Raw genomic sequence first — 15,322 nt, 5'->3', positions numbered from 1 at the left:
GTTTAGTTTTGAAAGTATGTAAAGAACAAAGCTGCAGAAATTGACTGGAATTTCCTTCATTTTCATCCATCTGGCTTTCATTGCCGGCTCGTCTCCCGTTCTACACACACACGCACACGCATGCACGCACACAAATACATACTTGCACACACTCAAATGTTCTTACCAAATCTTTTTAACACATGCTGACCAAATTGTAGGGGAAGATATAAAAATTATAATTCATAACATCCGTTATGGCAACCTTCCACACTCCTGGTAATACTCTCTAGTTTACCAAAGGTCACTCATGCCACTGCAATTATCAATAAAAGAACTGATATCTACTTAGGCAATAACTGCCCCGGCATCTTAAAAAGTTGCCATATGCTGCTTATACTAAACTAATGTCCCTTGCTGTAGAACATCATGGTTTCCACCAAAAGCTCTGGGCATCCCTTATTTCAAAAGGCTGCACTTCTAGTAAATTTGGCAGATGACATCCCAGATCACTAAATCACCATGTGGCCTACTGATCTAGCAATCTACTGGGAAGGCTAAAATCTGGAATGAGAAGCATTTTTGAGTGTGGGCCATTTTCCTGTCAAAGCATGGCTAGAAGTGACTTCATCAAAACCATTTTAAAGAAGCAATTCAATGGCTACTTTCCCTGGGGTAACCCTACAGAAATACAGGCTCATTGAATCATCTCCTTAGAATGCTTTAAAATACATGGGATGACAACCTGAACAATATGTTACCTACCTGTAAAACATCTCTCCAAATGGAAAGAGAAAAACCACAGCAGCTTCATTGGTGGCATCCCACAGCTTATGAAATCATCTGTCAATGATATTTTATATAGAAATATCCCATCTTGAGGTTGATGTTTGGACTAGATCAGTGGTTTTCAAACTTTCTATGGGCAGGGGACCTTTCCACACTGATCCATTGGCCTACGATGTCTGAATGTTTGCCACTAAAACCCAACACATTGCAGAGGATACACCCAATATTCCCATGCAACTGCACATTGGAGGGAAACATTAGCTTCATCTTTAAGAAGACTGATTGCCATGAACTATGCTTGAACATCCACCAGTTGTGAGCACGGAGCCAGTTTGGTGTTGTGGTTAAGAGCGTGGGACTCTAATCTGGAGAACCGAGTTTGATTCCCCACTCCTCCGCCTGAAGCCAGCTGGGCGACCTTGGGTCAGTCACAGCTTCTAGGAGCTCTCTCAGCCCCACCCACCTCACAGGGTGCTTGTTGTTGTGGGGATAATAATAACATACTTTCTAAGCCACTCTGAGTGGGTGTTAAGTCATCCTGAAGGGAAGTATATAAATCGAACGTTATTATTATTACTTGGCAAGCTGCTCAGAGACATCCAAATGAATATTTGTGTGTCCATTTTTTTGCAGCCCCTCAGCCAACTGCCTCCAATTTTTAAAAGAAAATATAGTTAGTTAGTTTATTGTTATTATGATCCGGGATCAGAATTTGCATCAGCATATACAGTAGTATCTAACAAATACATTGATTACATGTCTAAGCAAATCTAGCAAGCTGGGCAATATATTTAAATACATAAAATTGTTAGATATTGGTTAAAATTTCTTAAGGGAGTTATGGTAATCTATCTAATTAAACTAACCAAGGTGCAGGATCTTACTACTTTAGCAGGGGTTTCATTACAACAAATTGCTAAGGATAGCAGAATAAAATTAACTATAAAAGTACATTAGTTTTAAGATTACCCATGTCTAAAAATTCAATACATCAATGTGTTAAAATAGATAAAATAATTAAAATCTTAATTAAAATTTCTAGTAAAAGTAATAGTGTTCTGTCTGATTACACTAGCCAAAGCACAGAACCTTGCAACCTTAGCAGTAATTTCTTTGCAGGAATCAGTTAGAAGGAGGGCAGAATAAGACTGACTTGGTCTGCCTGGGTAGGCAGCAATAACTTGGTTCGAATCTCCTGATAGAACTTACAGTATAAAAGGACATGCTCTATTGTCTCTACCTGCCTGGATTGACAAGGGCATAGGCGATTTGCATATGGAATATGAGCATATCTCCCCTCCAAGACAGCGGATGGAAGGGCGTTAAAACATGCTAAGGTGAAAGCTCTGCGGTGTTTTGGGAACTGCAATGAAAAGAGATAGCTAAGTGGGGTAAAATGTTGTTTTCTATTCGTTACTGGCATGACATTTAAGGCCTGTGCTCTATCTACTTGGAGAGAAGTGTCCCATAGTCTCTGTTTGATAATCATTCTGGCTCCTTGGTGGCCAAGGTGCAACAGCGCTGTGCTGGAGAAGCCCAGTAGTGACAGTTTGAGTTCTATTGTTGAGATCCAACTTGATCGGAAATTGTCTACGAAGATTAAAGGCGTTAATCCTGAGGGGGAAAATTTTATCTTGAGCCATAGACAGATGGCCTCTAACCTGAGCAAGGCATTATGGATACATCTTGGCACTCCTAATAAGGATCTTAGAAATTTGGATTGGATTACTTCAAGCTTGGAGTGATCTTTGTACAGGGATACCTGAGCACCATACATAAGCTGAGGTATTGTCTTGCCTTGGAAAACCTTCAGGGCATGTGGGATGTAAGCACCTCCTTTTGTATGGAAAAATCTCAAAATGGCTGAGGCTGTTTTATGGGCAGATTCTGTGACCTGAAAGAGGTGTGCAGCCCATGAGCCTGAGTGTTGGAATGCGACTCCCAAATACCTGAATACCTTTACCTGCTCAATCTTATGTCCATCTATTTGCCACCTGTGTAAGGTGGGTCTTTTGCCAAAGACAAGTATTTTGGTTTTGGTAAAATTTATAGTGAGATGTTCATCGTTGCAATACGATGCAAGTGCTCGGAGAGCTCTTCTTAGCCCTACTTCGGTATATGACAGGATAACCGTGTCATCTGCATATAAAAGTGCAGAGATGGGTCTGTTTGCAATGATTGGAGGGTGGAAATCCGGATTAGATAGGGACCGTGTCATAGAATTGATATAAAAATTGAACAATAAGGGAGCGAGTATGCAGCCTTGTTTCACACCCCTCTTAACTGGCACCCTATGAGATAAGTGCCCTTGTGGGTTGCATCTTACTGAGAGTTGGTTATCCTCATAAAGGGCCCTTATAAGGGCCAACAATCTGCGATCTATTCTAGACTGCTCTAGTTTTGCCCAGAGTCTGTTGCGCGAGATGCTATCAAACGCCATTTTGTAATCAACAAATGCTGCGCACAAGGCTCCTGATGGTCTAGCTGTGTTTTTCTCTATCAAATGCTGCAAAAGCAGGCACTGGTGCATTGTGGATTGGCCACGTCTAAATCCAGCTTGTTCTTCTGCTAATATGTTTTCCTCATCTATCCAGTCCTGAAATTTCCAAAACAAATGTCTAGCATATAATTTTCCCACCACACTGAGCAAACTAATGGGTCGGTAGCTAAAAGGGTCTGATCTCGCCCCTTTCTTGTATATTGGGATAATAACTGCCATACTCCAGTCTCTAGAGATTATGCCTGTTTGGTCAATGTACGTAAAAAGGGTTGCTAACACCGGAGCCCACCAGTCCACGTCTGATTTTATTAATTCAGGCGGGATCAGGTCACTTCCGGGAGCCTTCCCTGGCTTTAACTGAGATATAAGTCTCTTAACTTCTGTGGTTGTAACTGGTGGCCATGATGGAAGCATGTCAATATTAGTTGCAGGGCACTGCATCTGAGATGTCTCGGCTGTGTATAGCGCATAAAAGTGATCTTCCCAAGTCTTTGCAGGGATTTCACAAGTGAGTTTGGGACCTTCCAGAGAGAGACCACTTGACACTATTTTCCAAAAGAGTGCATCATTTTTAAGTTTTGCAGCCAAATTAAGATGCGCCCAGGTCTTTTTAAGTGCCTCTTTTTTTTGTTTTAATTAGGTTTTTATATTGCTGCTTTAAGGCATATATTTCAGGTGGCATTGATGATAAGTTCTGAGACTTATAACTGTTGTACTTATCTGTTAGCTGCTTTTTGGCTTTTCGACATTCGTGGTCAAACCATGGCTGTGAAAAATTTTTAAGTGCCTGGGGCTTGTTGGTTGTTTTATTAGGGCAGCAGACATCAAGCCACCCCTTAATAAGAAAATATAGTAAAATGGAGGGGGGGGAGATCAGTTTGAGATGTTTTGAGTTGAGACTTACTAGCTGCCAATTAATTTAGCTAAATCTTATGTTCAGGTATCTGACAGATGTTTTTGACTACACAGGCACAAAAATAAGACAATGCCATCTAGTGGATGTCAGTTATTTGCATATATGCAAAAAGGAAATGGAAATCACATGATTCCATGCTTCACACTAGTCCGTCAAAGTAATAATCCAAACAACAATGCCCTAGGGAATACTGTCTCTTCTCCAGTAAATGATTTAATTTAGTTCTTGAACCTAGCTAAGGCAGCTGCAACGACCAAGTGGAGACTGCGCAAGACAAAGATGCTCAATACAATACTAGAGATGAACTTTGCTGGGGAACGCTGAAGTAATCCAACTGGAAGCTCACCCTGCATGGCAGTGAGAGACATCGGACAAGCTATGTTTGCCTGATAAGGATGTTCACAGCAAAGTTCTCAGCTAGCCTAAGAGCAATTAGTGATCTTCATATTGAGCAACTCCTAAGACACTTACAAGGAACTTCAGAATTTACTGGAAAGTAAAACATTTGACCAAATCTTATACTCATTCATTTTCAACACTGTAAATCTGTGCTCCCATGGCCTTCTCATCGTGCTACGTTTTCCCACATGTTGATAAAGTTCATGTACAGACATGGATGAAAGATGCTCAAGTTTTTCAAGTGAGGGAGTCACAAACCTTCTTTGCCTGTGTATCCAGTAAAGCTAGTTTGCCAAATACACCATTGAGCTGCTAAACTGGTCAGGGCACACAAGTGCTCACTCATTCTACTTGTACCTTTTGTCAGAAAACACATATTAAATAAACACCCTGCAGTGTAGGAAAATTGTGGCTCCCAGACATGGGCTCCCTTCCCCATGTTATAGTGATTAGTCATCAAGGAGTCTTAGCGGGTGATTTACCAGTGGGGTCCTTTGGAGATCAGAAAGATCCCACACACCGTAACTAACCGTCTCTGGATCATGGCCCGTATTCAAGGAGGTTTAGGCATGGCAATAAAACCAGCTGAGTTTCATTCAAAATGGTTGCAGGAGACCCAGTATATCTCTTTGTTCAATTTCTGAGAAATTTTATGCTACATAACACACATGTTTTTAAAGAGGAAGGTTTAACTTCTTGAGTGTTCTAAATTAAGTGGACTCCTGAAATCCTACAAAGTAATGCTTTCCACTTTAAAAGAAGAGAAAGGGGGGGAAATGACTAAGTTTGTTAAACTGTTAAAAGACAAAGTTGCTCGCTCCCCTCTTCCTCTCCCTCCAAAAGCCATACAAGGAAAAAAATGTTATCTATAATTCTGCAGCACAGGATATAATGCATAACAGTAGTAGAAACTAACTAACCTAAAAAGATGGGGAAACATTTCTTCACTTGGGAACAAGATTATAATTGTCTACTGAACAAACTTCTCCCACTTCATACTTATTGCTCTCAGCTCTCCCTCCGTTATTCATTACACTTCTTGTTCTCTAAAACAGGGCAATTACCTATTTTTCTGGGGAAGTGACTCACATTTTCAGCTTATGTTTGATCAGCAAGATATTACTGCTGGGTAAATTGTTTGGGGAATAAATTGATCATTTCACTGCCTCCTGCATTCTTCTCATGGAACTACCCCAAACAGAACAAAGGTGTGAACAATCCATGACATTTGAAATATTTCTGGTATTTTTCAGTTTACATAGGGAAGTGTGGTATTACATTAGGATCAGTTGTGTTATTTTGTTATGCTTTGCCACCTTCAAAGAGAGTAAAGAGGGGGGGGATATTTGAGACTGCATTAATGAGGTTCTTACTATTCCTTGTGCATTACATCCATTTAGGAACAGAAAACTGAGAGTTCACACTCATATCTTTAAATGAATGAATGAATGAATGAATATTATGGTCAAACACCAGCACTGTATCGAAATAAAAATAACCTCAGATAAATATTCTCACCCTACCTGTATTATCCTGCCTAGGTGTGGCAGAATGTAAATGATTAGGATTTATTTCAGTTTTTCTCAAACTCTTTGAATGTAGGGTCCTGTTATAAACATTCCAGTTTTCAGAACACGCACCTACATACTCAGTATCAAGCTATCTGCTTGCAGGGGAGTATGCTTTACAACCAGCTGTATCCATCTTGCAGCTCTTCATGAGAATTTGCAAATGGAGAGGCAGAGCAATTATCAGGGCTTTTTTTCTGGGAAAAGAGGTGGTGGAACTCAGTGAGTTGCCCTCGGAGAAAATGGTCACATGGCTGGTGGCCCTGCCCCCGATCGGTGCGGAGGGCAATCTAAACTCCCCCCTGTCTGGAGATCAGGGGGCGGGGCCACCAGCCATGTGACCATTTTCAAAAGGTTCCAGAACTCCGTTCCATCGCGTTCCAGTTGAAAAAAAGTCCTGGCAATTATAGATTATTTTAACTGGAATGCTGCCCCACATCTACTGTCACCTCTGCTCACCCTTTTGTGTAGCTCCATTATGGGTCAGTCAGCGAATCCAATACCCTTTGGTCATTGTAATTCACCTGCTCATTGCAATTCACTTCAGTGTGATCTGTGAAAACCTGCTACTTGTGCAATTACTTATGAGAAAGGGAGGGAGCCAGTATTCTCCGTGACTTTGGAAGGTAATTTGGAAGGCCAGTTTGGTGTAGTGGTTAAGAGCGCGAGACTCTAATCCGGAGAGCCGGGTTTGATTCCCCACTCCTCCACTTGAAGCCAGCTGGGTGATCTTGGGTCAGTCACAGCTACTAGCTCTCTCAGCCCCACCCACCTCACAGGGTGATTGTTGTTGTGGGGATAATAATGGCATACTTTGTAAACCACTCGGAGTGGGTGTTAAGTCATCCTGAAGGGCAGTATATAAATCAAATGTTGTTGTTGTTATCCTCTGCCACATTCTGAGGCATAAGTAAGTGGAACAGCAGGGGAAGAAAAGGAGGAGGGGCACTTACAATCATCCTGAGCTTGAATTCTATTATACAATTGAATTTGTGGGCCCCAGTTATCTAAATACCTATAACTCTGAGAACAATCCTGCATATGGACATGAAATAATCCCATTTAAACTTATTCCATCCTGATACATGCCTGCAATTTTGCTAAATTTACAGGCCACTGAAAATAGTTTGGAGTTAAAGAAAATTAGCTTCAAGATCCCAAGGACTAACGTTTCTCTTATACCTCAGACTTAACATGGCCTATCGAAACAAAGTAAATAAAACAGCAGCCTACCTTGGGGGACATGGTTCCAGGTTACAGGCTTTCAACAACTGTGGGGGACGTCGGCTTCGCACACAAAGATCTTCATCCACAAACTCTCTGGTCTGTTTATTTAGGCAAGTTACTACTGCTTCTTGGACACCTGCACACAAACAAACACACACCAATCCTGCAGTAAAAACTGAGAACACAAGAGGCAGGGGAGAAAAGTGCAAGGGTCATGTTCATTGCCTCTGAGACAACTTTCTGATGCTCTTGGCTGTCAGCAGGGCAGCCACCCATGGAGCAGGGAGGGAAAACTGCTTTTACTCAGAGGAACGGCAGTGCCGCATATTATGTGCTAAGGTGTTCTGCGCTAAATGGTACCTGGAGCAGGGTGATAACTGAAGCATGCAAAGAGTAAACTGAAATTTCTGCACCGGCAAGCTGGAACAAATTGCCTTGGAGTACCTTTCTGATTAGCAGGGAAGTTGAATCCATTTACTTTACAGTATTGGTTTTACTCTTTCTAGGGGGGAAAGGGAATCTTCTGGTGCTAAAAGTGAGTGTCCAGTTAACAGTTTCTATCATAGGAAGCAACAGCAACACTTTTGCGTGTTTAACAGTGCAATCCTATGCAGAGTTACACCAGTTTAAGCCCATTGAAAAGTAACTCTTTTTAGGATTGCACTGTAAAAAGTGTTATAAGACACATGGAACTGACGTGCGGATTCTCACCCTATTTCTCCAGTTCTGTTTCACTGAGCTAAATGAAACTAAGACAGCTTAAAACCAAATGACAGGTTGACCTGGCTGGCTTGGTGTGTTTGTGTGAGTGAAATGGTCTCCATTTGTACTTTTGTTAAATTCTAGCTACAGCAATACAAAAAAGAGTTCTCTCATTCAAACCTAAAATTAATTCCCACAAGGAAGTAGCAAAGAGGAAATGTTATTGAATACCGCTTCCCCTTTTTGCACTTCCAGGGTCTTGTAGCAATGTGATACATTTCCGAGTAGTAACAGCAGTTCATTTAATAACTATGTCATTTAATAAATAAAGTGAATGAAGTATATATCCAGAGCTCAAGTATCTTGCTTCAGGGGACATATCCAGATCCCTTCTTTGCATGTCACCCTCGAAGTGCAAAAAGAGAAAGCATAACTCATTCACATTTCTTATTGGGACTTCCTTGTAATGTGTGAATATGTCCCCAGTTTCCTTATTGGCAGAATGGAAACAGTAACCATTATACTCTCACAAGGCTATATGGATAAAAATTGGTATTGTATTATAATCTTGCAGCTTTCTTCACCAGGTTTAGATCAGAGGTCTATTTATTTATTTATGCCCCACTTTTATCCTAATAGGGACCCAAAGCAGCTTACTACATCGTTTTTCCCTCCTCCATTTTATCCCCACAACAAAAATCCTGTGGCGTTTGTTAGGCTGTGAGAGACTGTTTCAAAGTGACCAGGTGTGATGCCACGGGGTGTGTGTGTGCAATTTGAGCCTAGTTTGACACTCTGTCACACTAGCTAAATAACATGGTGGCCAGCATAGCTGCCAAGAGGAAGAGGTATGCAGGGGGATACATGTTTTGCAAATTTCAGGCAATTTGTTTTCTCATAAAGTAATGCCAGATATGGGTGAATTTTCTAAATTTTTACCATGGTATCAGAGTTAAAAGTTTCTTTTTGGAGCTAACTGGGGAAGTCTTAACAAGGTTAAATGAAGAAGAAGTTTTTATGCTAAAAATGTGCAGCGGACCAAACAGTTACATAGAGAGCAACCCTAAGCAGGTCTACTCAGAATCTTACTCTAATCTTACTCCCAGGAATGTATTCAATATATTTGGTTCTAGCCATGACAGATCCATGGACTGTCCTGAAAATCAACCAGTAGTTAGCAATAAAACGATAACTTTAATAATAATAACATTCGATTTATAAACCGCCAGGGCTGTTTTTCTGGGAAAAGAGCTGGTGGAACTTACTGGTACCATATGCGCGCATGCTCCCGGGACCACATGATGACATCACTTCTGAGAAGTGATGTCATCATGTAGGGCGCAGCCCAGGTGCAAAAGAGAAATCCGCTTTCCTTCGGCCCCCCTTCTAGATGCCCCCCCAAGACACCCCCCCCATCACTCCTCTTTTCGTCCAAGGGGGGAAGCTGGAAGGGACTCCCGATCGCCCAGCAAAATGCTACAATGTTAAAAACAAAGTAACTCGTCCACTGGGGGAACTGAATTTGCATCCTCTTGCCGGTCCCTGGGGGATCGCTCAGAAAGGAAGTGATTTAACCCCAACTTCAGCTGCCTGGTGAACCCCAGCTGCCTGATGAACCCCGGCTTCAGCCCAAGCAAGCTGGTGGGGTTTAAATGCCCCTTTCTGTGCGTTCTGGCTGAAAAAAAGCCCTGTATACTGCCCTTTAGGACAACTTAACATCCACTCAGAGCGCTTTACAAAGTATGCTATCATTACCCCCCCAACCATCACCCTGTGAGGTGAGCGGGGCTGAGAGAGCTCCTATAAACTGTGACTGACCCAAGGTGACCCAGCTGGCTTCAAGTGGAGGAGTGGGGAATCAAACCCAGTTCTTCAGATTAGAGTCCTGTTGCTTTTAACCAGTACACCAAACTGGCTCTAGAGATATTTTTTATTTAACTTTACCCTGCCTTTCTCCCCTATGGGGACCCAAAGTGGCTTATATCATTCTCCTCTCCTCCATTTATCCTCACAAGAACCCTGTGAGGTAGGTTAGATTGAGAGTATGTCATTGACCCAAGGTCACCCAGCACACTTCATAGTAGAGTGAGGATTTGAACCTGGGTCTCCCAGATCCTACATACACAAAGCCAAAACCCATCTTTCTTTTTAAATAATCTCATGACCTCTAAGCTCTGAGATCTGGGCTCAGGGCATGCTCTGAGTATACGATGAAACAAACCTGATGAAGCTAAGGAGTTCGCCAGCTGATTGCTGTCTGGGTAAAAGACCATCTAGGAGTCCTATTTATAGCACCTTTAGTTCTAAGCAAGAAAAGCCATATTAGTGTCATAAATAATTTCCCCACATTTTGGGATAAGCAATGACAGAAGAAAATCACGACTAGGCCAAAGCATCTCTCAGCTGGGTCTCAAGAGCTACCAAGTTCAGACAAATGCTAAGCCAGTTATGTGAATGAAGTGAAACTAAAACATGCAAATTAACTTCAGCTTTTCCCAAAGATCTGCTTTCGATATTGAAACAAGAAATCTACACAAGAGAACATACGAAGCATTCTCTGCGACACAAGGTGAATGAACCGCTCTGCTGTAGGGATAGGCAGAATCTGGGCGATTCACAGGTGATCCATATGTGGTTTCAAGCCTTTGTTGAATGGTGATGATTAGCCCAAACTAAACCTCCAGTGTCATTTCTACCTTAGCAATAAGAGCAGCAGCACAGTGGTTAGTTCACCAACGTATCCAAATCTTTTTAAGATGATAGTGTTTACAAAAGCATCAAAGCAAGCCTGACTAACTCTACTTAAGAAGCAAGAATAACATTGCCATGTGCATAGCACCTACGACGCACAGATTTATTTTTCTGTGCCAAAGGTTTTGTAAAACACTAGCATTTAAAACAACAATGCTGTGCCTTTTGGTAACTGTTGGATTAAAGTGCTACTGTTCAAAACAGCACGGCTCTTTTGTTTTCAGATAAAATCAGTAACTGAGCCCTGCCCGTTTCTTGCCTTGTCTCTGATCAGCTGCTGGCCTGCCAAATAAAGTAATATTCACTAGTATTCTAATCTGAATTCTCATTTTGCCATTAAAGTGCATGTACAGGTACTGTAAATAACTACTGGTTTTCTATCTAAGCAGCTGGGACAGGAGAATCAGCACTTTGAAAGAGCAAGAGTCCAAAGCCCAGGACCACTTTGTACTTTATATTTTTAGGCATACTAAAAAAAATGTGAATGTAACTAATGAATGGGTTAGATCCTGCCAGCCTTTTCACTTGCTATTACCCAAGCTTCTTCCCTGACCCATATTTTTTGTCTACAGAGATCCCATTATCCCCAGTATAACTTTTTTGGTGATTGAAGGGGACCTTCTTCCTCCCTTTTACATCAACAGAAAAGCTGTTTGGATCCAACTCTGTTTTTATAAACATGAGCCATACACAAACATTTAGGGAACCGGGACTATTCTCTAAGGGTACCTGTAGACTATACTTTTCTGCATAGGCATGCACCTGTTTAATGTGCTCCCTGCAGTCCCAGGGCAGATGCAGAGAATAGCTTCTTTTTAACAAAGAAGATCACAAATGGGCTGGGAATGATGCTGGAAAGTGGGGGGAAGGTACCTGCCCTCTCCCCCAATGCAGTTTTCTCACGTGAAAATTGTGCAGGGGGAGTTTTTTCATTGATTTCTCAGCTCCATGTGCACAGATCCTCCACCTGAAGCTGCCAAAATTGGCCAGAGGAGCAATACTGATTAACATTTTGCAGCAGGAAAAGAATGCTGTGTGATTTCCTGTGATGATCCTTGCAGTCACCCAGAGGGAGTTCAGCGCAGTGGCTAATAGCAAATTACAAAACAGGCAGGATGCATTCAGATGAACAACCTGTGGTCTGTCCTTAGAAGTCCAGTCTCACAGTCTCCATCTCCTCTCCTTCCTCCTTGTTCCTAAGAAACTGGTGTTTGCTGCAATGTTGAAAATGAGTGAAACAACCACGTGTGGTTTGATCTCTTGCCTATAAACCAAGATTCCAAACTCAAGTTTAGTAGCTTCATACTTAACTTGAACATTGACATGCTGCAGCTGTTTTAAAGCAAGCTTTCTTAGGCATTCTATAAGGGGACCCAGTTCGGTGCAGTGGTTAAGAGCGGCAGGACTCTAATCTGGAGAATCGGGTTCGATTCCCCACTCCTCTGCTTGAAGCCAGCTTGGGTGATCTTGGGTCAGTCACAGCTCTCAGAGCTCTCTCAGTCCCACCTACCTCACAGGGTGATTGTTGTGGGGATAATAATGACATACTTTGCAAACCCCTCTGAGTGGATGATAAATTGTCCTGAGGGGTGGTATATAAATCGAATGTTGTTATATTATTAAGGTCTCATTTCAGAACTGAGATATCCTGTTCATTAACAAACATACATTTCTTCTTGCTGCAAAGCATTCCTCTAACATGACAGCATGGATCCACTGTAGAACTATTTATGGCAGTATTACCATCTTCATACCAAGGAGTGATTATCTATCACAAATGTTTATTGCTTTCCAATCTTTTGCCTATTAACAGCAGGAGACAACACATACCAATACCAAAAACTTACTCATACTTCAATTTTTTAAAAATGAGATTCAAAAAGAGATTGATAACTACCAGGCAACATCAACATCCTACTGAATTTAAATTTCATTTATTTATTTCCTCCAGGCATTGGCTAAGTGAAGATCTCCTTAGCAATAATGCAACAGCATTATGTGCACTCAAATTATTCTCTGGCAGAGAGCATTCTTCTGCTAGATATACGGAAATACTCAATCTGCGAAATGATCAAAGAGTGCTGGCTCTTCCTGGCACTCAAACAAGGCCAGGAAGTAGCAGTGATATAAAGATTAATAAAGGACGGACATCCTACGAAAGGGATGTTTTATGGTTCCATTCTTCAATGGCTGCTTGTATGTATCCCTCATACAGGATAATTTGTAAGAGTTAGTAAACAGTTTCTAAAAAACAAGATACAACATATCTTGTTGTTATCCGCACTGAGCCTGCTTGCAGGAAGGGCGGAATATAAATACGATAAAATAAAATAAAATAAAATAAAATAAAATAATAGTAGCAAAGAGCATTATAGTGACACCCCTTTGGAATGCTAGGATTAAATATTGCCATTTCCAACATTCATATATAAAATTTGGAAAATATATAATAAAGAAGCCAAACATTCCTTCCTAATGAGGAAATATGCTAAGGAAAAAAAAACCCTGCTCAAAATAGTATACAAAAAAGCCTGTATTGCCATTTTCCAGAGAAGCTGAGACATGTTCTAAAAAATATTGCTCACAATTTTAACATAATGAAGCTGCGTCTGCTTTCCCTTGAAAATCCCTGTAGTTTATGATGAGGAAATTAAAATGCTATACAGGGCAAAAGTAAAACATGAATCTAAGTGGCTTTCAGTTCACTTTCAATATACCATCAAATGGGATTTGCAGTGTTTATATCTACCAGAATAGCATAATTGTTACATGATACTTGATGACAGCAGTGGAAGACGTAGCCACTGAATGAAGACTAAATTACTAACTGGTTCCTTCTGGCTGCTACTCCTTTGAGGCTAAAGGGCTACTTCTGTGTCTATCAAATTTCATCTCCTGAGAGTACAAAAACAATAAAATTAACTCGATCTGTCATGCAACTGTGGTAACAAAAAAGTATTATTTGGAACCTATTTATTTCATTTTCATTTGGTTGAGAGAAAATGTTTTTTCAAGTTTTCTGCATGGCAGCCATTTTGCAAACAAAAAGGTAATGAATTGATAAAATAATGCATTTCTAACGTAGCCACGTCAGTCAAAATGTATAGCGGCAGTGCCTTTTTATTTTCACCTGAAACTGTTCAAAAGATCAAGCAGAGAAATCTGATATATGCGAGTAAAACTTAGTGCAAAAAGAGTTTTTCTGAAATCGTACATACAATTACATCAAGACTGGAGGAGGGTTTTTTTGCTGAGTTTTATTAATGTTCACATTCACACTGGAAACATACAGCAGTTAAAAATATACAAATGAATGGAAGAAACTGGAATCTGTGAAAAGACAATGCAAAAAAACCGGAGGATTCCTAATGCATCAGTTTTGTTTGAAAATTGGATCAAAGCATTTGTGTTATTTTGATTACGTGGATCAGTTTCAATAGGAGTCAAGGATCTGGGTTTACTTGAAAGTGCCAGGATACCACCTGTGAGACACATATATCCCTGGGTAGCAAAAACTACCCCAAAACAAATGGCTGATATGGTATCATCAACATCTCCCATCGTGATGGCAAGTTAACAGACCCTTAGAACAGTATTGCAGCAGATTGAGGATGTCAGGGAGTTGACTGGAACTATGAAACTCAATTTTGTAATATAACATTATTTTTCTACCCAACACTGGTTACTTAGAAAATGCATTACTAAGATATCTCTCTTCCATTTCTGTATGGCGAACTGCAGAAAGAAGCTGAGACATTCTTGAAGGCCAAACGATTCTAACAGGCATAGGTTCCAGAAACAATTAGAAGAAAATGATGGAGTAGACCCAAATGGATTGGACACCATGTGTATTAAACAATACTCATAATATGCATAAACGGTGACCCTCCTTAACTTTTAACCTAAGTGCCAAGCTTATTAGCTTCAGGCAATCTTCTAGTTGGTTATTTCTGCCATATGTTCTCTCTCTCTGTACTTGGATCCAAACTAATGTCATTTGGTAGGATAAACTATCAAAACCAGCTGAGTCTCTAGTAGATTCAGTAAGGAAATAAATATGTAACAGCCCAATGCTTGAGATCCATATGTCTCTGCTTACAAAGCAGAAGTCAGGCAATGTAAAGAAAATGACACCTGATGCTTCCTGCCTTAGCCTTACTGTTTAAAAACACAGTTCCCTGGCCTAAATATAAGTGGTCAGCAGGAAATGTAAACAACCAGACCACTGCATTAGTCATACGAAAGACCCCAGCTGTGAATTTTGATACCTTCTAGATCCAAAATGGTATTACATCTGGTCTTTATTTTAAATAGTTCTTCCACAAAGCCATTCTTCTTTTTCAAATAGAGAAAATAGAGGTAGAAGGCCAATTTTCACATTATGGCTGCCAAGGTGAAATTGGTGGAAATTTTCCTGGTAGGGACAACTCCATATAGTGGCGTTAATAGGCGAAAGTGGCTCATTGTGTGAATTATCATATTGCGCGTGGA

General features: G+C 40.7%; 1 protein-coding gene across 1 annotated transcript in view; it reads right to left on the bottom strand.

Moving 5' to 3' along the window:
* Positions 1-15,322, bottom strand: part of ADAMTSL1 (ADAMTS like 1) — a 361,881-nt gene that overhangs the window by 118,029 nt on the left and 228,530 nt on the right. Inside the window, exon 15 of the mRNA XM_054986918.1 lies at positions 7,385-7,514. Coding sequence (XP_054842893.1) covers positions 7,385-7,514 — 130 coding nt within the window. The remainder of the gene's footprint in view (positions 1-7,384; positions 7,515-15,322) is intronic.

Source organism: Eublepharis macularius, chromosome 8 (genome assembly GCF_028583425.1).
Source record: "Eublepharis macularius isolate TG4126 chromosome 8, MPM_Emac_v1.0, whole genome shotgun sequence".
Taxonomy (NCBI): domain Eukaryota; kingdom Metazoa; phylum Chordata; class Lepidosauria; order Squamata; family Eublepharidae; genus Eublepharis; species Eublepharis macularius.
This window is presented reverse-complemented; position numbering and strand designations above follow the sequence as displayed.